Here is a 26,125-nt window from a genome sequence, read left to right as displayed (position 1 = left end):
TAATTTTACTTGTTAAACATTTAAAAATGCATTTGAGAGCTCGTCATAAACTGTAAATGATACACAATTATGTGGTTGCTGACAGGAGTTGTCACATTTTTTACATAGATCCAACACAGTACTTGGTATCTGGCGATAGCGGATAGAATGACCGTAGTGCAGAGGCGTGAGCCCGAGACATCCACCGCCACAGACACGCTAGCAATTGGCTAATTTAGAGCAAACGGGTTTGTTCACATTCAAGCATAGTTCTAAAGGGGCTTTTATACTGAACTGAAAACAATTTGATGGTATTATTTTCAGTATAATAAATGAAATATTCTTTTGCTCCTAATTTTGTTTATTATATTGTTCTATAAACTCTTTTTTTATAAGAGAGACAAAGAAAAATTCAGACACTAACAAATGTGCTAATTATAAGATGATTCTTATCTATTCATCAAAGGACTGAGATGGCTGTATAAGGCACATATACATATAAATACATACACATGTACACACATACAGCACAGATTGACACAATTAGCACAACTGTAATTTAGAGCCTTGGAAACCATATTTCCCTGTCCCCTTACTTTATAAATGAGATACTAAGTGTTAATGGGATAGATGACTTGATGAAAATCCCATAGTAAATCGAAATGTAAGGAAATGCAGCGAAAGCCCTTCAGAACCTCACCCTGCACGTCGCCTGCAAATGCACCGCAGCGAAGGACTTGCCTCGGCCATTCTTCCTCGTCCTTCTTTTGCTTGCTGCTCACTCTCGTGCCCTAGTCTCAGTTCAGCTGCCACCTTTGGAAAATCTTCCCGAGTTCTCCCAGAATGAATTTGCCATCCTGCCTTTGGGCTCCCAAAGCTCCCTCCTAAAACCCAGGATCAATCACACTGAATTATACTTGTCTTTTTGTCTGCTTCCCCTATTAGACTCACGACAACTGAGGACACAGAATGTCATCCCTGTATCCCCCGACACGTAACCCAGGGCCTGTCAGGAGTGAATACCTGTTGAAGAAATGAACTAACCAACTATCACAGGCTTCTCCAAAGGGAGGCAGGAAGGATGGGATTACGGACATAGATGGGAAGTTGGCCTTGGAACGAAGGCACAACATACCTTCATGAAAGATACGAGCAAAGCAAAGGAAGATAAAGATGGAGAGAGATTTTTAAGTAAAAGGGATAAAAGCTTGAATGAGTACTTATTTTGCTTACAAAAATAGGACAAGGAGAACATTGGATTTTATTCTTCTTATCTCTGTCAAGTGACATCATAGAGGATACATTAAGTTCAAATTAATTACTGACCACTTAGAGCCTAAGAACATGTAGTGTTTATTCAATTGTCTTCCTTTCTTGGCATTTTGAATTGTCTTATGAGAAATAAATAATGAGAAATTGCTTTGACAATTTAAGGTGTTATATAGTACACACACGGTACTGTGATGATATACATTTTTTCTGATATAGATCCATATTTCATAAAGTACATTATTTCTGAAACTTAATTTTAGTAGAGACAGGGTTTGTTCTGTCACCCAGGCTGGAGTACAGTGGCGTCATCATAGCTCACTGCAGCCTCAAAGTCCTGGGCTCAAATGAACCTCCTGCCTCAGCCTCCTGAGTAGCTGGGACTACAGGCAAGTGTCACCATGCCCAGCTAATTTAAAAAAATTTCTTTGCAGAGGCAAGGGTCTCGCTATGTTTCCCAGGCTAGTCTCAAACTCCGGGTCTCAGGTGATCCTTCTGCCTTGGCTTCCCCAAATGCTGGGATTATAAGCGTGGGCCTCCACGCCCAGCCTATTTCTGAAACTTTAAAATTCCTTGAGTATCCTACATTAGTTAGAAGCCCAGTATTTGTGTTTGTTGGTTTGTTTTGGCATTTACTAGATAGCATCTTAAAATTAACCTGTCACCATGCTGAAAACAGAGAAAAGTTAAAAATAAACAAAATAGTCAAATGACAAATGATATTGGAAGAGGAAATCAAAATAAAGGAATACTAATGTCACAGAATTCAAAATGCTGCACTATTATTAACACATTCCATATTATTAACACATTTCCACATCAAGGAGTGGTGTTTTACTGCCACCAACAGGACAACAGGCATTCCTTCATGGAAGTTACAAAACTAATCAAATGTGCAAAAATCATTGCAAATCCAAAAGAATGTTTATGAATTGTTTCTTTTTGGTCTTTAGACTTCTAATTTTGTAACCCGAATGTTAACTGCAGAAACTACAATCCTAACTTCAGTCCTTCCTTATGTCACTAGTTTCAGGAACAGAAATAAGAACTTTTCACCCAAGTTGGTGGATCAAAGACTAGGCAGAACTGAAATCCATTTTCCAGTTTCAAGGTGTTTTGGTCTTCACTTCTCCTTTGAGCCTATACAGTATTCAGATAAGGCCCATAGGGAGAGAAGCAGGTAGAACCTCTTGAGTAGGAAATGGTCCTTCTTTCCAATGTTAGCAGACAGAGAAGGGGAAATTGTACTTTGAAAGATCAAAGGAATGCTTACCTAACCAACATGGTGCTAAATAATAACTGGGTTTTTCTTTCAACCTCTAAGTAGAACCATACTATAATAACAGGTTTTTTTTTTACTCTCCTAAATATATAGGCCTTAATTCTGGAATGGTTTTTGTTTCTCTACTAAACCTTTTTTCCCTATTCCTCTTCTGTCATTTGAGGATACTATCAGTGGATGAGTTATGCCTAATAAATTAAGTTTTACGGTTCGAGCGACGCTCAGCAATCCAATGGGAATTAGCTGAATCGTAATGCACACTCCAACACAAATGCCTCTTTTATTTTCCTTTTCAAGAAGCTCCCTAACACCCCTCAGGAAACTACCAATAATTCTCACGGGCCTCACTGAGCACCTGCTACAATCCTAAAAACAAGCACAGAGATGCAGGTGCACGGAGACAAAGCAGACAAATTAGCAACTGCTGACAACGGAAATGAGGACTATCGTTTTCCAAGGGTGACTGTGAACGCTTGCTCTAACTGCAGATGTGTTTTCTCTTCCCCCCCTCTTCGTTTCCTCACCACATTGTTTGGATAATTTAATTCTGAATGTTTGATCACAATGTACTAGATGCTTAGCTGCACACTGGATTACCTGAGGAGTTTTTAAAAATACTGATGCTTGGGTCCCACTTAGATATTCCAATGAAATTGGTCTGGGGTACAATTCAGGCATCAGAAAATTTCAAAAGCTGATTCTAATATACAGTGAAGGCTGAGACTCCCCTATCTAAGCAGCACATGAGTATTCCTATCCTTTTGATTGTGTAACTGCCTGCATCAGAGTCTGGGGGAAGAGGAGGAGGCATTTAGGAATATTTACTTTAAACAAACTCCTTGAGATTTAGATGATTCTTAACTACATGAATGGTTAAGAATAACTTTGAATTCTATTGCTCTAGGGACTTACAATATTGTGACATAACTAAAATAAATTGGGACAGTCTCATTTTGTAGACTAATAGGTAGATTTTCTTTGGAGGAAGATGGAAGTGAGAGGAAGATATTTGCTATTGTGCATTAAGAGAGCTGTCAGATACTACTTTAAACAACTTAAAGGGTCTATGTCTCTACTGGTATATCCCTATCATAAAACACAGTGCCTGGCTCCTAACTGATGGTAAAAAGTCATTTGCTGAATGAACAAAGGAATGAATGTTAATACGCAATGCATTTCACGCATGAGGAGAGTTTTGAGTAGGGAATGGTAGATGAGTTAGTGGATAGCAAGAGGAAGATGACAAAATGGAAAGGTTATTGAAGGTCCTAAAAAGGAATGGTGGGAGGTTATTTTAGTTGTGGAAGAGGCACTGAACAAGTAAGCAGAAGAAGCAGGATGGGACACACAGAGCATGGCTTATGGGAAAGCTCTTGGCCCAGGGCTGGCACCGTCACTGGAAGGTTTGGATAGCAGCCAAAATGACGAATTCTATTTCTCCTATGGAATTCCAGACAGATTCCTGGAAGAAAGATTCAGAGACACAGAAACCAGGTCTGCAGTAGCGACCTACTGATATGAGGAAAGGTTAGGTAAGGAAAGTTTAACTGTAAGTTTAGCTATAATACCCTGCCTCACACCATGTATAAAAATTAACTGAAAATACATTAAAGACTCAAATATAAGAGTTATAATTATAAAACCCTTAGAAGAAAGAATTTTTGTGATCTTAGGTTAGGAAATAGTTCCTTAGATATAACACCAAAAGTACAAGCAACAATAGAAAAAATAAACTGGACTTTATCAAAATTAAAGTGTTTCAAAGGACATAATCAAGAAAATGAAAAAACAATCCACAAAATGGGAGCAAATATTTGGAATATATAAAGAACTGTTGGCTGGGCACTGTGGCTCATGCCTATAATTCTAGCATTCTGGGAGGCCAAGGCAGGAGTATTTCTTGAGCTCAGGAGTTCAAGACCAGCCTGAGCAAGAGTGAGACCTCATCTCTACTTAAAACAGAAAAATTAGCCAGGCATCATGGCATGCCTGTAGTCCCAGCTACTCAGGAGGCTGAAGCAAGAGGATCTCTTGAGCCCAGGAGTTTCAGGTTGCAGCGAGTTATGCACCGCACTCTACCCAAGGCAACAGCAAGACTCTGTCTCAAAAAAAAAAAGAAGAAGAAGAAAAAAAAAGAACTGTTATAATACAACAATAAAAATACAGGTAATACAAGTAACCCAATTAGAAAGTGGGCAAAGGATCTGAATAGCCATTTCTCCAAAGAAGATATACAAATGGCCAAAACAAGCACAGCAAAAAATATTTAACATCATTAGACATCAGGGGAATGCAAATCAAAACCACAACAAGATGCCGATTCATGCCCACTAGGGTTTCTATAACACACACACACACACACAAAAGGTAGACAATGGCAAGTGTTGGCAAGGGTGTGGAGGAATCAGAACCTCCACTATTTTAATCATCATTCACCCTGTCGATGTGGGAGGAATTCCTGCCCTAGAGTTTTGGGGATGGTTAAACACACCCAACACTGGACCGATGAGATGAACAGCAGACTGTTAGTCACATATATTCACAGTCCCAAGGGATGGAAGCATCATGCAGGGGTTACATTCAAGAACAGAGTGAACAATAAAGGGCTGCAGGAGGCAGGCTTTGCAGTATCAAGAGAGTGGGATACCCTCTGGTCCCCACAAGAGGATGTGACTAGCCTGTTTGAATAGTAATGCAGGCTGGCAGGGAACTGAAACCTGCTACTCAGGGATAAGAAAGAACAGTGCTGCCGGTGCGGTGGTGTGGGCCTGTAGTCCCAGCTACTCCGAAGGCTGAGGCAGGAGGATCCCTTGTGTCCGGGAGTCTGAGCCTGTAGTGTGCTATGATTGCACCTGCACTCCATCCTGGGCAAGGCCTTGTCTCTGAAGAAAAAACAGTCCCTCATCCTTTTGACAGGAGGGTCGCTTGGCTAGTGAACCTTACCTGCAAGCGAAGCGAGGAGGGGACCTTCCAGTTAGGCCATTTGGGGGCTTTCTGGTTTCCCACAGATGTCAAGGCTGCATATAACACTGAGCTTTAACTTTAGGCCTTATACCATACGTATACATCGCCAGTGGAAATGCAACGGTGCAGCTGCTTTGGAAAACAGCTTGGCAGTTCCTCTATAAGTTAAACACAGAACTACCACATGATCCAGCGATTCTGCTCCTAGGTATATACCCAAGAGAACTGAAAATGTATGTTCACAAAAAAACTTGTAAACACATTTCATAGTAGCATTGTTCATAATAGTCAAAAAACGGAAACAACCCAAATGTTCATCGACTGATGAAGTAAAATGTGGCATATCTATACAATAGACTATTACCTGGCAACACAAAGCAATGAAGAACTGATACATGCTACAACATTGATAAACCTTGAAAACGTTATGCTAAGTGGAAGAAGCCACTCACAAAACGCCACTTACCACATGATCCCATCTATGTAAATGTTCAGAATAGGTAAATCCATAGAGACAGAAGGTAGATTAGTAGGTGCCAGGTCATGACAGGATGGGGAAATGGGAAATGAATACTGTGGTTATAAGGTTTCTCTTTGGGGTTAGGAAAACGTTCTAGAATTAGAAAATGGTGACAGGTGCACAAGTTTGTGACTATGTTAAAAACCACTGAATTGTATACTTAAAAGAGTAAATTTTATGATGTATGCATTATGGCTCAATAATAAAAATAAAAGAAGTAAAATACTGGTAACTAGAGCAATTAATTTCAAAGGCTTTAAAAAGCAAAGGAGACCTGGGTTGAAAATAAGCCACCTCCCTGGCAGAATTCTTGTTCCCACACACTCATTAGGAAGTGAGGAAGAGTAAAGCCTTTGCTTCTGAATTTGACCGTTGAGTCAAGTCAGTCAGTCAATAAACATTTATGAAGTGCCTACTATGTGCCAGGCACTGCAATACAAAGGCGCCATTAGTGGGCACGTCCCATAGAGAGGTTAACTACAGTGAGGAAGACAAAACCAGCCAACCAGCCAACCAACCATTTATTCGTGTGTCGATCCCGGGTGTGCAAGGGCTGTCAAGCAGCGGTATTGGGGGGACCTATGGTTTCACTGCACGATCTAGGTTCGAGGCAGGCACGGAGGGCTCCTCTAAGGCAGTCACTGATGCTACAGCTGAAGTGGAAATAAGCTTTTGAAGAGAAGGAGAAAGCGTGTTCCTGACAGAGGGAACCGGCACCAGTGATGGCTCTTAGGTAGAAGAGAGACCGGCATGTCGGGAAAGCCTGAGAGAAGTGCATTTGCCTTGACTGAGAAAGAGCGAGAAGGCGGAGTTGAGGAAGGAGAGGTAAACCGGGCCGGATCATGAAAACCGCGCTGCGTAGGCTGTATTAAATTGTCAACTTCGTCCTAAGAGCAATGGGAGACCTGTGAAGGATTTTAAGCAACGGGACAGGTTACTTCTCTGACCCCATCTCCCACTGCCCTTCCCTCCCTCCTTGCTCCAGTCTTCCTGGCCTCCTTCTGTCCTTCCACACCCAGTCACACCCCCAGCACAGAGGCTCTCACTGCCTTCCACACTTGTCCAAATCTCACGTCTGGGTGGGGCCTAACCCAACTACCCTAATTAACACTGCAACCCACTCACAACTCCTATTCACCTGCTGTACTTTTCCTTCTCCCCATAACATGATAACTTCTAATATATCATATTTAAATATTTATTATGCTTATTGTTTATTAACTGGCTCCTGCTAGAGCATGACGTAATTTCCATGGAGGCAAGTATCTTTGTTACTTTAGTTCGCTGATCTGTTCGAGCACATAGAATAGCATCTGTCTCCAAATAGCGTTCAGTAAATATTGTTGAATAATGAATAATAAAATCTGTTTTAAAAAGACTACTCTGGTGGCAATGTGGGAATGGACTTGCTAATGGTTAAGAGTAGATGGAGCAAGAGCAGTTACCCACTTCTCTGGGCTCCCCTGCTAACATCCAAATCCAAGCCACTATCTTCTCTTACCTACCTCCTTCATAGACCTCAGCATGATCTGAAATAATCACATTCATTTATGTGTTTAATTATGATCTTTCTTTCATCAGAATGTAAGCTCCATGAAAGCAGTCCTTGTTACTACTTTATCTCTAGTTCCCAGAACAGTCCCTGGCACTTAGTAGGTGTTCAGTATGGCTGAAGAGGTCACTGCAATAATGCAGGTTAGAAAATTTGGTAGTCTTAACTACCGAAGTAAGAATAGGAGAAGAGTGGGAAGATGAAAAAATTCTCAAGAAGTGGAATCCACAGGAATTGGCAACTTAGGAGATATGGGGTATTAAGAAAAGAAAAGAGTTAACGATAACCTTCAGGTTTCTGGTTTGAGCAGGTGGGCAGTGCCTTTACTGAAGTGAAGGTTATTGGAGGAAGAGTACATTGGGGAGGGCTCACGAGTTCAGTCTTGACTTTTTATTGTCTGTGAAACATCTACGCAGACATGTTAAGTCTACGGCCAAATATTTGGGTCTGGACTAAATATGAAGATGGGAGTAAACATTTATAGATGAAGCCAGGGTAACTCACAGGGTCAGCCAGGGAGAAGCAATACGAAACTTACCAGAGTCAGAGCTCTGTAGAACTTCAAGTTAATGGCTAGGAAAAAAGGAGTGAGGAAAGGAAAATGAAAAGTAGTAGACAGAGAGATAAAAGATATGGCAGAAGCCAAGGGAAGATTTTTTTTTAAAAGAAAGACCAGTTGCAGTGGCTCTTGCCTGTAACCCCAGTATTGGGAGGTTGAGGCAGGAGGACCACCTGAGGCCAGGATTTTGAGGTTATAGTGATCTGTGACTGTGCCACTGCACTCCAGCTTGGGCAAGAGAGTGAGACCCTATCTCAAAAAAAAAAAAAGAAGAAAAGAAAAAAGAAAGTGTTACGTGTCTATGTCGTTATACTGTTCTGACAACTGTTGGGGGATTAAGATAAACATGGAAAGATGTCCATAGATTTTATTAGTGACTTCATCAAAACAGCTTCAATGGAATGGTAAGGAAAAAACACAGTGAAGGGGGATGAAAAGCCAAAAACATCAAAGATGTACTTCAGAACTTTTATATAATATACAAAGCCCCTCTAAGCTAAGAGAAGGCCTATTCTTCCAAAATTTAGCCATAATCATCTGGCTTCCCTAAAAGAACTGAATGTTCCCAAACACAAGAAATTAATACTGGACTCTTCAAAACAGTCTGAAGAGTTTTATTTATTTACAATGAAACAAATTACTATAATAATTACTTTTAAACTGCTGTGTTTTACAACTTGTTTTCAATGTCCATAAAAGTTCCTGTTTAGAAATTCTGGTTTTTGAAGAGTATGGGAGAATATACTCTCGTTGCTGGTAGAGAAGAATTTTGTGATACGTATCAAAAATTAAAATGTGATCACAGTTTGATCTAGTAATTCCGTTTCTATAAACTTATCCAAAAGATATTAGACAAGTATGCAAAGATGAAAGTTTAAGGATGTTTGCTGCAGTTTTGTTTAACAGGAAAGTCTAGAAACAAATGTCCATAAAAATTAAATGTATAATTGGTTAAATAAATTATGGTACATAATAGGATAAAAAATAGTCATTAAAAAGGATAAGGAAGTACTATGTCTAACAATAGCACCTGGGTGCACTGTAGTACTTGAGTTCTAAGCACCAATCGTATATTAACTCATTAAACCCTAACAAAAATCCTATGAGACAAATATTACTAATATCCCGCATTTAACAAATGGAGAACTGTAATTTACTTAAGATCTTTGAAAAAACTGTTGGAGATAGAATTTGAACTTAAGTAGTCTGGCTCCAGTGTCCACATGCTTTTAACTACTGCATGTGTGTAGTAACATGGAAAAATATTTGTGACATATTAAATGAAAAAGAGTATTCGTCAATAGCATTGTTTGAAAAAAAATATGTTCATCTTTTTATACTGTTTTTTTTTGTTGGATTTCTCTGCCATTTCCTCATCTTCTTGTCTGTAATACTCAAACCCTCATTAAAAAATATAGATACATACATCTGTATATAGATCAGTAATGCATATTTACATATTCATAGACTAAAGCATGGGGGGAAGATTTTATACCAAATTTTTATTATGGTTATCCCTAGGGATGGGATGAAGAGTGGGTGTTTTTTATCTCTGTAATGTTTATATCCACACATAAGACACAAAATGAACATATAATACTTGGGGAAGGAGGGAGAAAAACATTCTGTCCCTTGCTTTTAATCACAGTCAGAAAGCACAGAATATATTTTGATCAAAAAATTTCTCTGCCCACCATGAAGTGGTTAAGACAAATGCCGACTAATCTAGCTCCAATCTATTAAATGAATTATGCTGTAACTACTCAATGTTTCATATAATAAATAAAATAGATTTGGGAGATTATGTCTGACCTACTTACTGGACACTAAGTAATTTGATAGTGCTACCTAGTATAGGGAATCATTCTTTTAGCACAACAGCTTTCTAGCTAACTGGCAGGCTATCACTAACCCAAAAGAAGTAGGTCCCACTCAGAAAGCTGGTGTCTTTAAACCAAACTGAGAAACAGAGACATTCGTCCCATGTCTATGCTGTCAAAAAAATTGTAAGTCCAGCTTTGATTTATAAACGGACAAAAGACTTTGGCAATCTTGGGTCTCAGTTCTCTCAAATTATCATCTGGGTGGGGGAGAATCAGACGTTTTTCTCTGGCTAGCACGATTTACTAGTCTACAAGTAACACCTGGGCATTTAATGTTTCTTAATGAGATAACCTATGTTAGTACTTAGCACAGACTAAATGCTCAAGAAATGTTAGGTCTCTCTGGGAGTCCCCTGTTCACAACAAATGCTTCTAATACAGAGAAATCTAAAATCCCTCTGTAGCTAGACTGAAAATCACTTAAGCTAGGTTCATAAGCACTTTGAACTTCCCAGGTTTTATTTTTATATATTCTTTATTTTTTAGAGACGAGGTCTCCCTGCGTTGCCCAGGCTGGAGTGCAGTGGCTATTCACAGGCATGATCACGGTGCACTGCAGCCTCGAACTCCTGGCCTCAGGCGAGCTTCTGGTCTCAGCCTCCAGAGTAGCCGGGACTACAGGTGCATGCCACTGCCCTTGGCTTTTTATTTTGATATGAAGAAATATACATTATTTTATCTGGTATACCAGATTAAAGCTGAAAGTTAGTCACTGTCATATGTGTTTGGCTGTTCTTTTTTCTAGGTGGGGGCAATGAGATCATTGGAGTACACTTCAGTTCAGCCCTATATACACTGTCTCTGTGTGAGGTCGGCTTCAGAATTCATACAAGGAAGTTAAATATAGGCCACTAGTGGTGAGAAGGCTCTCCTTTTATCTTCTCTAATGAGTCAAATTCTCCAAGATGATAGAAGGGTGTCCATGGACTGCTAGAGAAGATACAAAAAGCCTCTCTGCCCAGTGGCCAGAGAATGTCCTCTGCACAGGCCTTGTCTGGGTTAACACAGCCAAAATAAATGACAATACAACCAAGCCAACATGCCAATCAAGAAGATAACTAACCGACATATGCAGTATCAAGCTGACACAGACTATGAGCCTGATATCTGGAGAGGTGGTCATGGGTCACCCGAGAGATTAACTAAGCATGGGGTGAGAGCACCAGTAAAGATGGGTCACAAAGAAATGAAGAAAGGTATTTTGGGAAACATGTAATATCCAAGAGTTTTTTAAAAAACAGATATGACAGGAAAAATCAGATCTTTGTTGGACTTCGCTTACACTTACTTTATTGTTTAGTATTGTTTTTAGTCTGAATTACATAATATCGTTGATGCTCAGGCATTCCAGAAGTCTCATTCCAGCCTTGTGGAGAGGGCATGTTAGAGAGCTTTCGGTTTTGATTTGTTTCAACGAAAGAAAAAAAAAATTCTAGAAGTCAAGATCCATGATTTCATTAAAAGACATAAGCAAATATGTTTATTTTATTTAAAATACTTTAAATATTTTCCTAACTTCTAAAATAACTTTAGGATAAGAATTGTTCCTATGTAAATACCAAATGGTTTAATGAATAAAGCGCATTTTACGGACTTCACAAGAAGCCAATGTTTACCAGAATAAAAGATGAGGGGCAGCAACCCGTTTCTTGAGTTGCAGAGGGCCCATGCTATTTCATGCTTTTGTTTAGAATCAAGTTATGCTAATGTTAAGTATCAAGGCTCTCCTAAGATACAAAGAGGCCCTGCTATGATATCAAGTCATCATCTTTTGAGGGACTGGGAAGAATGATGGGGTATCTAGGAACACATTATGAGTTACCTTGTGAATAACAATAGTCACAATAATGACAGCTGACATTTACCAGGCAGTAGAATTTTCCAGACACTACATTAAGGACTTTTATGTATCATCCTATTTAACGCTTTTAACAATCCCATAAATTAGTTTCTATTATTATCTCAAAACTCAGACTCTGAGCACTTAATCTGCCTTAAAGTCAAACAGTAGGGCTGAAATTAGAACCAAATCTGTCTGAGTCCAGTGTCTGCAATTTTAACCACTATGTCATACTGAGGGACGGGTAAGCTTGTATCTTTTTATAAACAAGGAAATCACTGCCTTTAATAACAGAATGTCTTCTTTGATTGAAGGCCAAGAACTGACTGGGTTATTTTCACCAACTCTGTAGCATATGTCTTGCTGTTACCACGCTGTTAAAGCTGTATTAACACGCTGATATAAAATCCAACAAGGTAATTATAATTGAACTCTAAAGTGTCTTATAAATTTCCAGCTAGCAGGGAAATAACTGCAAATTGAAATGTAGCAGTTTCCTTTTTAGTCAGTATATTATAGAAGCTTTTTAATAATTCAATTACATGTTTAGGTACCTCCAGGGATATTATTAGAGTAAAAAATGTTTTAAGCAAAAAGCTGGCATCATTTTGACAGAAAACACATTTTAATTTTTCTCTTATATCGTCCAACTCATACGAATAAAAGAGATCTTTTATATTACTGAAAGAAGTGCCACAGTAACAAAATTAAATAGATTATAAGAAAAAAAAACTCCAAATAACAACAAACAAGGATGAGAAGTTGGGGAGAGGATCAGAGTTTCTCAGAGAAGTCATCTTTTTTTTGTGTTCAAGAACCTAGAACGAATCAAAGGCTGTAAATTGAATTATTCCAGTCCCAAGGGCAAAGAGGTAAGATAGTTTGGTAACTTAAAATAAAAATAGTCTTACCTTTAGGAGAGCCAAGGCTACGTGAAAGATTATGTTCAAACCCTGAAATAGAAAAAGGAAGTGAAAATCAATACTGTAACATCTAGTACTATTTTATTAAGTATTTTCCCAAGACTTTCATATATCTTTAATAAAATTCCTAATTATTTTCATCTTCACATACAATAATAAACCATGAAGTTTTTTAAAAGGTATTTTCCTTCTCTGAGTGGCTTATTGCAAATTTTAGGTGCTATTTATTCAATGTTCACATACAATTATCATTTTTAAAATAAGTTATTTTCTTTCAATCCATTTCTGGATTATTTGCACGTGTCTAAGGTTTGTGAAAGTCAAGTTCCTTGCTCAAGCTGGCAGAATGATGCAGACGTCTAAAATTATTTGTTGAAATTCCTAATCCTAGTCTGGACTTCTGGATGCTACAGTTAAATTGGCAGTGGCAGACAAAACAAAACAAAACAAGACAAATAGTGTCGCTGATGAGTGGCACAGATTGCATAAGAGGAGTTGTAGCGCACTGTATTTCTACTACTGTTCTTATTTTTTTGTTACTTGTCTTAGTGCTTATTTCAAGTATTATTTATACAACTAGAGGTGGTAATCAGGGGGTTATCTGCCAGACTTCCTTTTCCTTTTCTTTCCCGAAAACCAGAGCAATATTTCTTTAGGAATAAACAAACTAATCAGTTCCTTAAGAAGCCATGTTGCAACTGAATTTTGAAATCTGGGTTCAGCCCACTGCCTCTGAAAGAGATGTTGAGCTATTAAATTCAAGAGACGGTGAATCTTATATGATCAAGACAACAGAATCAGAAATAAGGTTGCCACAAAATGTGCTGTTTCCTTGCCACGCAAGTCGTCATGCACGAGAAGAAAGATCTTTCAAGCATGAGTTAGCATCTCCCATAAATTCAGGGTCTGTTTAATGTGTCCTCTTCATCTTGGTCACAGAATCTGCCTTTTGGATATGAAGCCGTGTCAAATGTATCATGCAAAAAACTTATAACAAACTCATGATTTTCTGTCTCCAAAACTGCTCCGGAAGTGAAGGTTAGGCCTAGATACTTAGAGTGCATTCCTGTTATGGTTTGCTAATGTATCCTTTCACGTTCAGATACCAGAAATATGACATAATGGTGGAAGGGATGAATGAGGAACACAAAATATTTGGTTGGTTAAAATATAAACCAAATATTTTTGGTTTGGGGTTTATGCAGCTAATTCTTTAAAAAACCAAAAGCAGTTGGAAGTAAGTATAATCAGGCCAGAAAACAAAAACAAATTGACATTGGTCATCACCATACCAAGCAAGGATCCTAGACTGGTTTTGATTACAATTTACCAATTAGAGAAAATAAAGGAGACTACTGTAGGTCAAAAAACTTGGGTTACAATTAAACAAAATTAACTTTCTTAATCTAAATTTGAGTTCTCACCCACTAGCTGCTGCCCGCCTGCCACAAAAATGTGCAGGCTAAGATATAAAAGACCTGCTGTCCTGCCCTCACCTTCTGTCCACCCCGTATCACAACTGCTAGTCAGCAGCGAATTCTCACAACCTGAGTGTTTATCAACCTGCCATCGGGACTAAATCTCCCATGTCTCCAGGTCTTGTTTTCAGTCACTGCTCAAAATGTAAGCCTCTCTTATCTCTAGTTTTCTGATTTTCATAACGCTCTGGTCCTTTCTCCTAAGCCAGCTTCCCACTCCTCCTCTCCTTCCCAAATCCTTTCATGTTACTCTTTGGAAACTCCACTCCATGTTCAACCAACTTAGCTGTATTCTCAACCTCCCTGTCAAATGTTTCCCCACAACTCTCTACGTTCACAGGAATAGTGAAATCTCATTCATTCTCCTAACAACCTGTACTATGATTCTCATTTTTCAGAATATGAATGTGACTAGCCCAGGGTTATATTAATAGATGTGATTAGTAGCAGGCTGGGGGGATCAGCCCTCAAACCTCCTGATGTTTAGTCTAGTGACATTTTCACCACAGAGTACTGACGTAAGATACATACTAGGTGCTTATTTGATGACCAAATGATTAAACTATATTAGCTACACCAAATTTTCCAGGATTGATTTTTTCCCCCTATGGACCCAACTAGAGCAATTTGTGGAATCATCATTAAATTACAGTAAGGACTCCTTTTCTACTCTTATCTCAAAATCAAACCACTAGACAATTGAGGTATACAAAACACGAACAAGAACTTAGAAGTAAAAAAAAGTAAAGATCTCTAAACATCCAAAATAGCTTTCACAAACACCAAAAGAAAACTTTGTTTGTTCAACCTTTTTTTCTTTTGAGACAGGGTCTCACTCTGTTGCCTGGAATAGAGTATGGTGGCATCATCACAGCTCACAGCAACCTCAAATTCCTGGGCTCAAGCAGTCCTCCTGTCTCAGCCTCCCGAGTAGCTGGGACTATCAGTGTGCACCCCCGCGTGTGGCTAATTTTTCTATTTTTTGTAGAGATGGGGTCTTGCTCTTGCTCAGGCGGTCTTGAACTCCTGGCCTCACCAAGCGTCCTGTCATGACCTCCCAGAGCGCTAGGATTACAGGTGTGAGCCACGGCACCTGGCCCAAATTTTTATTTTACACATACTTCTAATTGGTTTGGTGATATGATTTTAGAGTTTATAGATATTAGAAGTAGCAAACTATAAGACAAAGTATGTGCTACATGGGGTTAGGGATAGATAGGCTGTGGAAACAGTTGTCAGAATTAAAATATTAGATCTCACAGACCTAGGAGATATATTTTTTAAAAAACCAATAAAACGCATAGCTATCTTAGCCCACTTGGGGGAGCCAACAACCCTCCAATTATCAATAATGATAATCCAGCAACATTAGTGAATTACGAATTACATCATATTAAAATACTGTGCTTAAGAAGGAAGCAGAGCGTGTGTTTTAAATGAAAATGTTTTCAAAAATTTAAATTTTTGGAAGCTAAAGAAGAAACTTTCAGTTACCAGAAGAATTTATATTTAATATATGTAAATTCTTTAAACAAGTTCACAATAGTAAGGTTTTACTATATCTGCTTATATGAAGTTCTAGACTTTACTCATAAAAATCAAGACAAGTGAAGACTTCATAAGCCTTAGACTAAAGTAGACCAGAGTGGCCAGACTATGCAAACAAATAAGATACTTACAGACATCTGAGTTGTTGGAAATCAGGAAAAACTTGTTATTCTATCAAGTTATTTTTTGCACTACAAAATGTATCCTGATTTCCTAAGAGGACAGTAAAGGAAGTAACCTTAGTTAGATATTTTAAAATATTTTTTCTTTTAAATAAGACTTATTTTTATTTAGAAATATAATTAGAGGTGTCATTAAATTATAGGAAGCTTCCACAGAGCAGCTGTCGGTCAGTTTAAAAGTGGGGCACTACAAGTAGGCTGGTTTCAGAATGATAACATGAGTGCAAGCAATGGGGCCTCAGCACAGCCTCCTAGCCAACGAGATGCAAATGCTAAGAGAACCACTCTTCACTCTTCTAAGCCACCATTAATGCTACTTTATTTTTCACCTCCTTTTCCACAATCCAAACTCTGCTTATTTGAGTTGAAATATATTTTTTTGAAATGTATTTTTAAAAGCAAAAGATGTCATACATTTTCAAGATGTGTCCCCTTTTTAGGAATATGTAATCTCTAGCAATTTGTTTGTTATTGAGGGGTAAACAAGTGTACCTAGTATGAGTCAAAGGGCTGAAAATTTGGAGAATTATTAAGAGTGAAACAAAAAACAAGTAATATGCTATGTCCACTTATTCTTTATAATACAAGGTCTAACTCCAAGTGCAAAATAATAAATAAGAGCCAGCATCCACAGAGCATGATCTGAATTAATTACATTAAAAGCGTGTCCTTATTTCATCCCACAACAACCCTAAATTCTATTTTACACCCAAGGATATTAAGATTTAGAGAAAACAGAGTAAATTTTCTAAGTCACACAGCTAGTAAGTGCAGATCTAGTAACCTAAGTAGCCTAATTCTAAAAGTCATATTCTAAATCACTAAGTTAGAGAGGATAGCTCAATGAATAGGTGAATGAATGAATAAATCCCTTATCTGGATATTATTTAATGTGTCCTCTAATTCCTAAAGGATTAAAGTGATTCCTTCCATTTATAAAGGCAAGTAAATTTTGAGAGCAGAGAGTTGAAAGAGAACAAATGGTGACTTCTACCAAAACTAAATTCTATTATTTGTCTCCATATTGAAAACACTCACAAAAAGTAGGTGACTGCTTGTAGGATACGAGGCAATAAAAACCCAGCTTGCTGTGGAAAGAAAGGGTCACCACTTCCTCCAGTGACGACAGACTGAGATCAGCCTTGCACGCATGAAGAAGTGGCTCCTTAACCGATTTGGATATTGCTATTTCAAAATGCAGTCACAGTCTGGCAACATCTTTGCTTTATAGAACACCTACGGGTAATTGCCCCAAATTGAATAATTGCTCCAAAGTGTAGATCATGGTGTTCCTGGGTAGGCCAATGATTGAGCACCCACAATCTTGCATAAAATGAAGGCTGACAGTAGAGGACTCACTGAAATGAAGTCACTGAACATTTTGGCTCTGATGAGCAGGCAGTCGTGGGTTCAGAAGGAGCTGACAGATTGCGTGAGATGCTGTCAAAAACTATGCTGACAGCACTGAACAAAGGATGAAAATGTAGTGTCACAAAGTACCAAGTGTGCATCAGCACCAGGGTCCTTAAGGATCAAAATAAAAGGGAAACAATGGAAATCCTAACAACAAGGCATTAACCAAAATTATCAACCATCAAAGCAAAAGTGGCCAGAGTAGATGGAGCAGGCTCACAGAGCTGGAGGAAATGGGGTGCTACCCTTTCTGACCCACACAAATCAGGACACACCATCCCAGGAAGAGGTAATTACCAAATGAGATAGCATATAAAAAGCATATCAATGAATTGAGTATTTGGTAAGAATTCAATGAACGTTAGCAATTATTACTAGGTTCATGTATTTACTGCCTACTACGTCCAGTATTTTATATATATTTTTCCCTTAATCCTCAACAGTTCTACAGCATATGTGTTACTGCCACCATTTGAGAGGCGAAGAAACTGAGGCTCACAGACATCCCACTGTTAGTAAATGGTAAAGCCAGAACTATAACTTAGGTCTGTTAGTCTGAAACAAATCCATGCTTTTTTCACAAATTCCATCTCGACTCTAATTCACTGAAACTTTGGTTAGATATTTGTGATGGATTAAAGGTAGTCACAATTCTTTGACGCTCCTCCCATTGAGAGCTGGAGGTCTCTGTCCTCTGCTATGAGTCTGGGCAGACTACGTTATAGCTTTTACCAACAGAATACGGTAGAAGTGATGACATGCCAGTTTCTGGGCCCAGGCCTTAAGAGAGTGACAGCTTCCATGTCCCATCTCTTGGAGCACTCACTCTTAGCAGCCAGCCACCATATAAGAAGTGCAATTATACCTAGACGCCCAGGCTCTAAAAATCCAAGCAATAACAAGAGGGCTTGGAGGACCAGACGTCATCAGGAAGGAAGACTAAGGTTCACCAAGGTGCTGGATATGTGAGTGAAGAAGTCGTCTTGGAAGTGAATTAGGTAGTCTAGCTGACACCATGTGGATCACAGACGAACCATACAGTAGAACTCTTCCCAAATCCCTGACTTAGGAGATTGTGAGCAAAACAAATGGCTGTTTAATTTTAATTTTTTTTTCATTTTGAAATGATTTCAGATTTAGAAAAAATTTGCAAAAATAGTACCAAGAATTTCTGCATATCCTTCACTCAGTGTCACCAAATGTTAACAACTTGTACAACCACAGTACCATGATGAAAACCAAGAAATTAGTACTAAAAGTTTATCGAATGCCTTGCTAATGTCCTTTTTCTGGTCCAGGGTGCAATCCTGGATCAGACATTGGATTTAGCTGTCATGTCTTCTTAGTCTCCTTTCATCTGGGACAGTTCTCAGTCCTTATCTTTCATGATCTTGACACTTTTGAGGAGTGATGGCCAATTACTTTATAAAATGTCCCTCAATTTGATTTGCCTGATGTTCCCTTATGATTAAATTTAGACTATATATTTTGGGCACAAATACCACGGAAGCAAGGTTGTGCCCTTCTCAGCGCGTCCTATCAGGAGGCTACGTGACATCAGTGTGTCTCACTATAAAATCACTGCTTTAAAGCCACTCAGTTTTCATGTAGCTTGTCATGTACAACAAGTCACAGGCAACCAGAACAGAATCCCTTTAGCTTCTCTTTGATAAATTTCTTACTTCTGTGATCTGTCAAGTAATGCATTTTTTTTTAAAGACAAAAGGTGAAAGTGACAGATAATTAGAAATACTGGCTGCTCTTAAATATATCTTCTATAGCAAAAATATTGTAACATATTAGCCAAAAAGGCTTTTACCTTATTCTTCTTCTCATATTTTAAGCTCTTTGAAAGTTCAGTCTTTTAGGATAGTCTTTTAGGATAGTCTTTTAAATAGTGGAGTTTGACGGAGTAACCAGTAAAATGATGTGATATTTGGGGTTTGGGTTTTGTTTCTGACGTCCACTAGAGGTCAGGAGTGCAACACTGAAAATCAAGAAACGGCTTTAGAAAAATCTCACAGGCTCACACAGTAGCCTTGTATATGAATTCACATAAGTCGAGCTGGTTTTTTTTATTGTTAAATTTTTAACTATTATGAGTACATAATAGTTGTATATATCTGTGGAGTACATGTGTGTTTATCCTAAGTGAAGTATCTAAAGAATGGAAAAACAAACACCACATGTACTCGCTATTAAATTGTGATACACTGCAGATTAGCTTTTATATATTCCATCAGATAATTTGCCAGCACCAGAAACTGTTGAGTGATCACTTTGAAAGTTGTTGAAAATAGGTTACTTGTGTCAAATTTCACAAATGTCTTCAGTGATTTATGTCTGTATGCATATGAGTACATATTTGTATACAGGTGTTATTCTAATACAGTAACAACTGACTTTGAAAATCTACAGAAAATACAATGAAATGAGTTCAGCTTAATAAAAATGCAAATAGAAGATTTGAATGTAATAAAATTTTGACAGATTAATGGTAAAAAACAGCATATGATGAAAGCTAGGCAAAAAATTTTAAGTCTGCAGGTTAATTTTATAAAATTTGTGATAGAAGAGATTTCAGAGATGACAAGCTATCAACATTATTGTCTTAAAAATTCTATTGAAAATTAATTACAAATGTGTTCCCAAATTTTAACATAAATACATATTACCTGGTTCCCCAGAAACCATATTCTTTACTAGAGGAGCCAATGATATACACACTTTTGAAGCTAATAATAATTTTTTAAAATTTGTGATAGAAGAGATTTCAGAGATGACAAGCTATCAATATCATTGTCTTAAAAATTCTATTGAAAATCAATTACAAATGTGTTCCCAAATTTTAACACAAATACATATTACCTGGTTCCCCAGAAACCATATTCTTTACTAGAGGAGCCAATGATATACACACTTTTGAAGCTAATAATAATTTTTTACTATAATCTGAAAATTTAATTGAACTAAAAATGTTACAGAACACACAGAAATGAGACAAACTCTTAAATGTAACAAAATATTCTGAAGGGAAATTGATTTTTCTTGAATACTAACAATATTTGCAGGTTGTTAAAGGTCCTATTCCTATAGCTTTATGATATTCCTCTTCAGGCAAAAAATACAGCAATCACAATAATTTAAGAGAATATATTTCCTATTTCTATTTATCCATTCATACTTCAGAATAAAATCTACAACCTCTGACCAGTGAGCTATAATAATTACCCACTTTTTTAGAAAGCAAAAAGTAAATAAGCTTCTAGTATATTTTCAATTAAGTACTATAATTTATTTAGCAAGCCATTTTCTGTTAATAATTAACTATGATGGAACAAAATATCCATGACTTTGGGTATCATGAAGTATTAATATATTTAGTCACTTGATTGTTTCAGGATATAATTTAGCTCATTCACAATTATGTTAAACTATAAAATAGATGAGGGAGCTTGTTCCTTTATTAGAAGCTGACCAAGGGAAAGGTATCTATTTAAAGGAGGCTGATAATTAAATCACTCGTGCCCAAAGTTCTTTTCCAAGAAACCTTGTCCTCACATCAAGAAATTATATGGAAATCACATATCTGCCTGCCATAGTGAGGAGGAGATGTCAAAAGATGGAAGAATTAGCTCAGTTAATTGGTCTGAGATCTATTAAATAACAAAGAAAAACAAAAACAAAACAAAACAAAAAAACAAGTTAAAAGTGAGAGCTACAACAAAGTAAAGAGACCTAATTAACAAAGAACACTGTAGTAACAGGAATATTGTGATTGCTGCAAAAATTTTATAAAGTCTCTAGAAGCCTGTGAAATTTATTCCCATTTAAACATAGTAAATTAAGACTAATGTTAAACAATCTGGAAGTTCACTATGGAAATTCATTAATACTACACTTTAAACCAAAAGCCTTCGAGCAGGAGTTAGAAGGCCCACACCACAGTTCCATTTCTGCCACCAACTGGCTTAGGTAAGAGTCTTCTCTGTGAGTAAGATTACTAAATAATACAATGAGGAGTACTGGTTAAGAATAAAGGGGGTTTGTTAAAAGTTCATATTCCTTGATCCCACCCTGGAAGATCCGATTCCGTAAGTCTAAGATGGGCATGAATCTCTATTATATATGTTAATGCCTCCCATCCCACTGCACAGATTCTAATGTTAATAATAAGCTAGTGTTGGGAGCCACTGGTTTCTATGTTTTTCAAGAAGAAAAATGTAGAAACATGGGTGTAAGTCAAACTGAGGAGGGCCTTACGCAACACGCAAGCAGGTCTGGATTCCGTGTCCTTATTCCATCGTCACCACTCTGCGGCTGCCATTCTACTTCTGCCCTTGCACCTAATACCGTTGAAACTGCCGGGCTGAATCTCTTCCTGTTTCTCTAACAGGGACTTAATTTCCCATGCTCCTTGTGGCTGGTACCCCCTTTCCTTCCCTCAAATAGCCAATGACCAGGACACAAACTCAGCTCGAGAAAATCACCTCCTTGAGATGTTTCCTGGCTTTCAAACCCGTCGAGGAGATTTACTAATGTCAGCTTGTGTTCCCACCACGCCCTGTCCACACGTCTTCTATTAGGGCTATTGCTACATTCATTTCGTGTCACTTAGTTGTTTATGCATGTCCATTTTTCCCACAAGACAGGAAACCCTTCAGGTCAGGGACCGTGTTTTACCGCTCTAGATAACCTCAGAGCCAATCCAGAGCTGGGCGTATAATAAGTGCTTAATGATTTTTAATTAATTTCAAAACTTAATTTAATTGAGTTGACCCTATTATCTAGATAAGTAAAAATCAGGAAGCTTTCTATTCAAGGGAGAGCAATCCGGCTTTAAGTTTCTTAATGAAAAGAGAAGGATAAAAGGACAAGACACTGTTCTCCCAAATTAAATGAGCTTGCTTTCTTCCCACTTTTTAAAAAATAAAGGCAATAACAAAATGTGGTACATGTTTACCAGGAATATTACTCAGCCATAAAAAAATGGTGGACTAAGACCTCTGTATTAAGCTGGATGAAACCAGAGACCATTCTTTTAAGTGAAGTATCACAAGAATGGAAAAACAAACACCACATATACTCACCATTAAATTTGAACCAATCAAACAACACTTACGTGCACATATGGAAATAAAACTCATCAGAAATCAAGCAGGTGGGAGGGGGGACAAGGGAATGAGTAAATTCACACGTAACATGTACAATGCACACTGTCTGGGTGATGGGCACACTTATAACTTTGACTCAAACTGTACAAAAGCAATTTATGTAACCAAAACGTTTATACTTCCGTAATACTCTGAAATAAAATACAATAATTTAAAAAAATAAAAATAAAGTCTAAACAGACCTACAATATGTGATCCAAAGCAATCTAAAGAATTAGCAGGAAAGACGAAGAATTTTAAACATATAAAATAAGCAAAGATTATCTGTACTACGAATAATCTATTTTATTAAACAGCATGAACAAAGGTCAACCCATGATCTGCCTCCAGCTCTGGTTGACCCATGAGGTAAAGAGAAGTCTTGGCACGTGTCCTCAGTGGGAGAGAAAGTAAGGAGTTCTACAATCCAATATTCAAGAGGCTGAACATCAAGATGCGATATAGCCCATCTCTGATCTTGTTCCTGATTTATGATAAATAGCATTTGACTTTCTCCTAAGAGAAAGTTTCTATCTCCTAACTGAGCTCTGGTTCTGGATTCTAACCTTTGTCTAGCTGCTGTCCTGAGAACCTGCTCAATCCTCCAGGCCTGTTTAGGCCAGAGACCGTATTTTATTCTTTCTAGTCCCCCTTTTTTGGAAATGAGGTCCTGCCTCTAAATCCTGTCCCTTTGGCTGAGGCTTTGAAAAGCTTTACTGGATCGACCTTCCACTCCGAATACTACCGTCTCTGAATAATACTCGATGGTCATCCCCCATCAAGTCCTGTGGCTTTAAATATACAGTATATACTGATGACTCCCAAATTAACATCTTTGGCCTCAGTATCTCCTCTGAACTCCAGACTCATATATTCAACTACCTCAATTTGGATGCCCTAATAGGAATGTGACATGTCTAAATCCAAATTCTTTATTTTCCCCATAAACCTGCTCTTCCTCCAGTCTTTTCCACCTGAGCTAGTGGTAACTGCATTCTTTCAGTTGCTCAAGCAAAAAATGTTGGAGTCATCCTTTCTTCTCTCACAACCCACAACCAATCCATCAGCAAATCTTGTAGGCTTTGCTTGTGAAATACGTCCCAAATTCAACTATTCCTTATCATCCCCACTGCTCCCACCCTAGCTCAAGCCGCCATCACTTCCTGACGTGGATTAATACAACAGCTTCCTGATCTCCTACTCCTACTAGCCCCCATAGCCTAATCTCCATATAGTAGCCAGAGTGACCCTTTTATTTTATTTTATTATTTGTTTTTATTAGAGACGGGTTCTCACTAAGTCACCCAGGCTGGAGTGCAGTGGTTACTCACAGGTGCAATCCCATTACTGATTAGCTCAGGGATTTTGACCTGCTCTGTTTCCAACCTGTGCCAGTTCACCCTCCTTAGGCAACCTGATGGTCCCCTACTCCCAGGAGGTCACCATATTGATGACAAACTCAGTGCGGACACCCAATCGGCATAGCGTGCTTCAGCCCACAATCGGGCTCAAGCGACCCTCCTGCCTCAGCCTCCTAATTAGCCAGGACCACAGGTGTGCGCCACCACACCTGCAGGGTTACTCCTTTAAAAGAGACATCAGGTAATATCATTTCTCTGCCCAATATCCTGCTTTTTAAAAACTTAGATATTAAGCTTCATTAGGTCAGAAACTTGGACTAACTGATTTCCCCAGTGTCTAGAATATCACTTGGCATATAGTGCTAAATAAACAGTTGTCGAATGAATGAATGAAAGGACAGCAAAAGAGGAATGCAGGTAGCACGGTGGGGGCGGGTCGAAAGGTAGAAAGATCAGTCCCACTTGTGTAGACTGGGAAAGGCTTCGCAGAGCAGTGGGTGCCTGAATGGGGTTTTGGGGAATAAACACAAGTTGGTCAAGCTGAAGTGCGGGGAGAAAAGCGGCGCACACCAACAGCACAGCGTTTGCAAAGGCGGAGGAGAACGAGGCAGCCTGCGCGTTCGGGGACTGCGCGACCTGGGCAGACTGCGCCCGAGCAAGCGCTCGTGAGGAGTGAGCCGGAGAGGGAGGCAGGTGCCCCGCTGCTTGCCGGCCACCCCGGCCCCTGCCACTTTTCATGTCTTGGGTCCAGCTGTTATCAGTTCTAGAGATGCCTAGGCAACAGAAAGGAAATATCATTTCCCTTAAAGCCTGACCCCTGCCTGCCTTAGCCCTCTTTGGAGAGGCGGTAGAGGGCGGTGGATTTTGGAGCCAGCCTCCCTAGCTCTGAAACTACTTTCCATCTCTTCCTAACTGCATGACTTAGAGCAAGCTACTCGAACTCTCCCTACCTCAGTTTCCTCATAAACAGCACCCACCTCACAGGGCTGTTGTGAGGATGAAATGAGTTACTACATGTAAAGCACTTAGAATAGCGCCTGACACACAGGTAAGCACTACAGATCCTGACACATTATTATGTTAAAGTCCCCAAAACTGAGCTTCCCAGAATTTTAATTACGAATTTCAGTTACTCGAGATTCCAAGGAATCTGCTACACATTTTGATAAAGGCTGACCCGGACATTCCTTGTTTAACTTCATCAAGAAATATTCTTTTATTTCTCGATCCATTAAATCATATCAATAACTCAGTCTTAAAAATAAAAGCTTAAGTCAATCACTAGGAAATTGATTGGAATACAATAACTAGTATCTTAAGAGAAATACATCAAAGGATTAATACATTTAAAAATGGAGAGAGTGGAGATTTAGTCTTTGGCATTTATTCCTTCATTGCTAGTTGGGTTTTAAAAAATGATTTCAGTAAAGCAGTGTAGAAAGCTTGACTGACAGGTGTCTCACAGTCTCCGTTAGCTAGAGCACGCACGTTCACGGAGCTGGACAGGATCTATGGGGATGCATCCACTCAGGCTTTTGGATGCAAAATCCCAACCACAGGAAACAGATGCTGATAATAAGCAGAGAATTTGAGGAAAATAATCTGGAAGCCAAATATCCCTCTGTTCCGGTGTTTACTAGCTTCCTTGTGTGGATCTGCCTCACAACCAACTACTGCTGCTGCTTTTGCTATAGCGCAAATTTACTTCCCTGTTTCTATCTCCAAAGAAAATGGAGAACAAACTTTTGGTCAAAATTTTTCATGTCAGTTAAGATACTTTTGAAGGTATCCATTTCAAGGTTAAATATTCTTAATTCCTTTAATCTGTCCTCATAGGTTCTGATTTTAATTCTTTTGTTCACCTATGAATTCTCAAGACCTTTAATAAATCTAATAAAAAATAAAATTAGATAGAATTCTGTAGCACAGGTCCAAAGAGTAGAGACTACTATTAAAGAATGACCTTAAAATTGGCCGGGCGCGGTGGCTCACGCCTGTAATCTTAGCACTCTGGGAGGCCAAGGCGGGTGGATCGCTCAAGGTCAGGAGTTCGAGACCAGCCTGAACAAGAGCGAGACCCTGTCTCTACAAAAAAATAGAAAGAAATGATCTGGATAACTAACAATATATATATATAAAATTAGCCGGGCATAGTGGCGCATGCCTGTAGTCCCAGCTACTTGGGAGGCTGAGGCAGAAGGATCGCTTGAGCCCAGGAG

At 38.6% G+C, this 26,125-nt stretch overlaps 1 protein-coding gene across 2 annotated transcripts in view; it reads right to left on the bottom strand.

Moving 5' to 3' along the window:
- The window catches only part of LOC105821147 (rab GTPase-activating protein 1-like), a 592,862-nt gene that overhangs the window by 178,189 nt on the left and 388,548 nt on the right, over positions 1–26,125 (bottom strand). For both annotated transcript variants that reach the window (XM_012657785.1, XM_012657786.1), the window contains one exon: positions 12,760–12,801. In XM_012657785.1, coding sequence (XP_012513239.1) covers positions 12,760–12,801 — 42 coding nt within the window. The remainder of the gene's footprint in view (positions 1–12,759; positions 12,802–26,125) is intronic.

The sequence above is a fragment of the Propithecus coquereli genome, unplaced genomic scaffold, assembly GCF_000956105.1.
Source record: "Propithecus coquereli isolate 6110/MARCELLA unplaced genomic scaffold, Pcoq_1.0 Scaffold56, whole genome shotgun sequence".
NCBI classification, from domain to species: Eukaryota; Metazoa; Chordata; class Mammalia; order Primates; family Indriidae; genus Propithecus; species Propithecus coquereli.
Note: the sequence above shows the minus strand (reverse complement) of the source record. Positions and strands in the feature narration are given on the sequence as shown.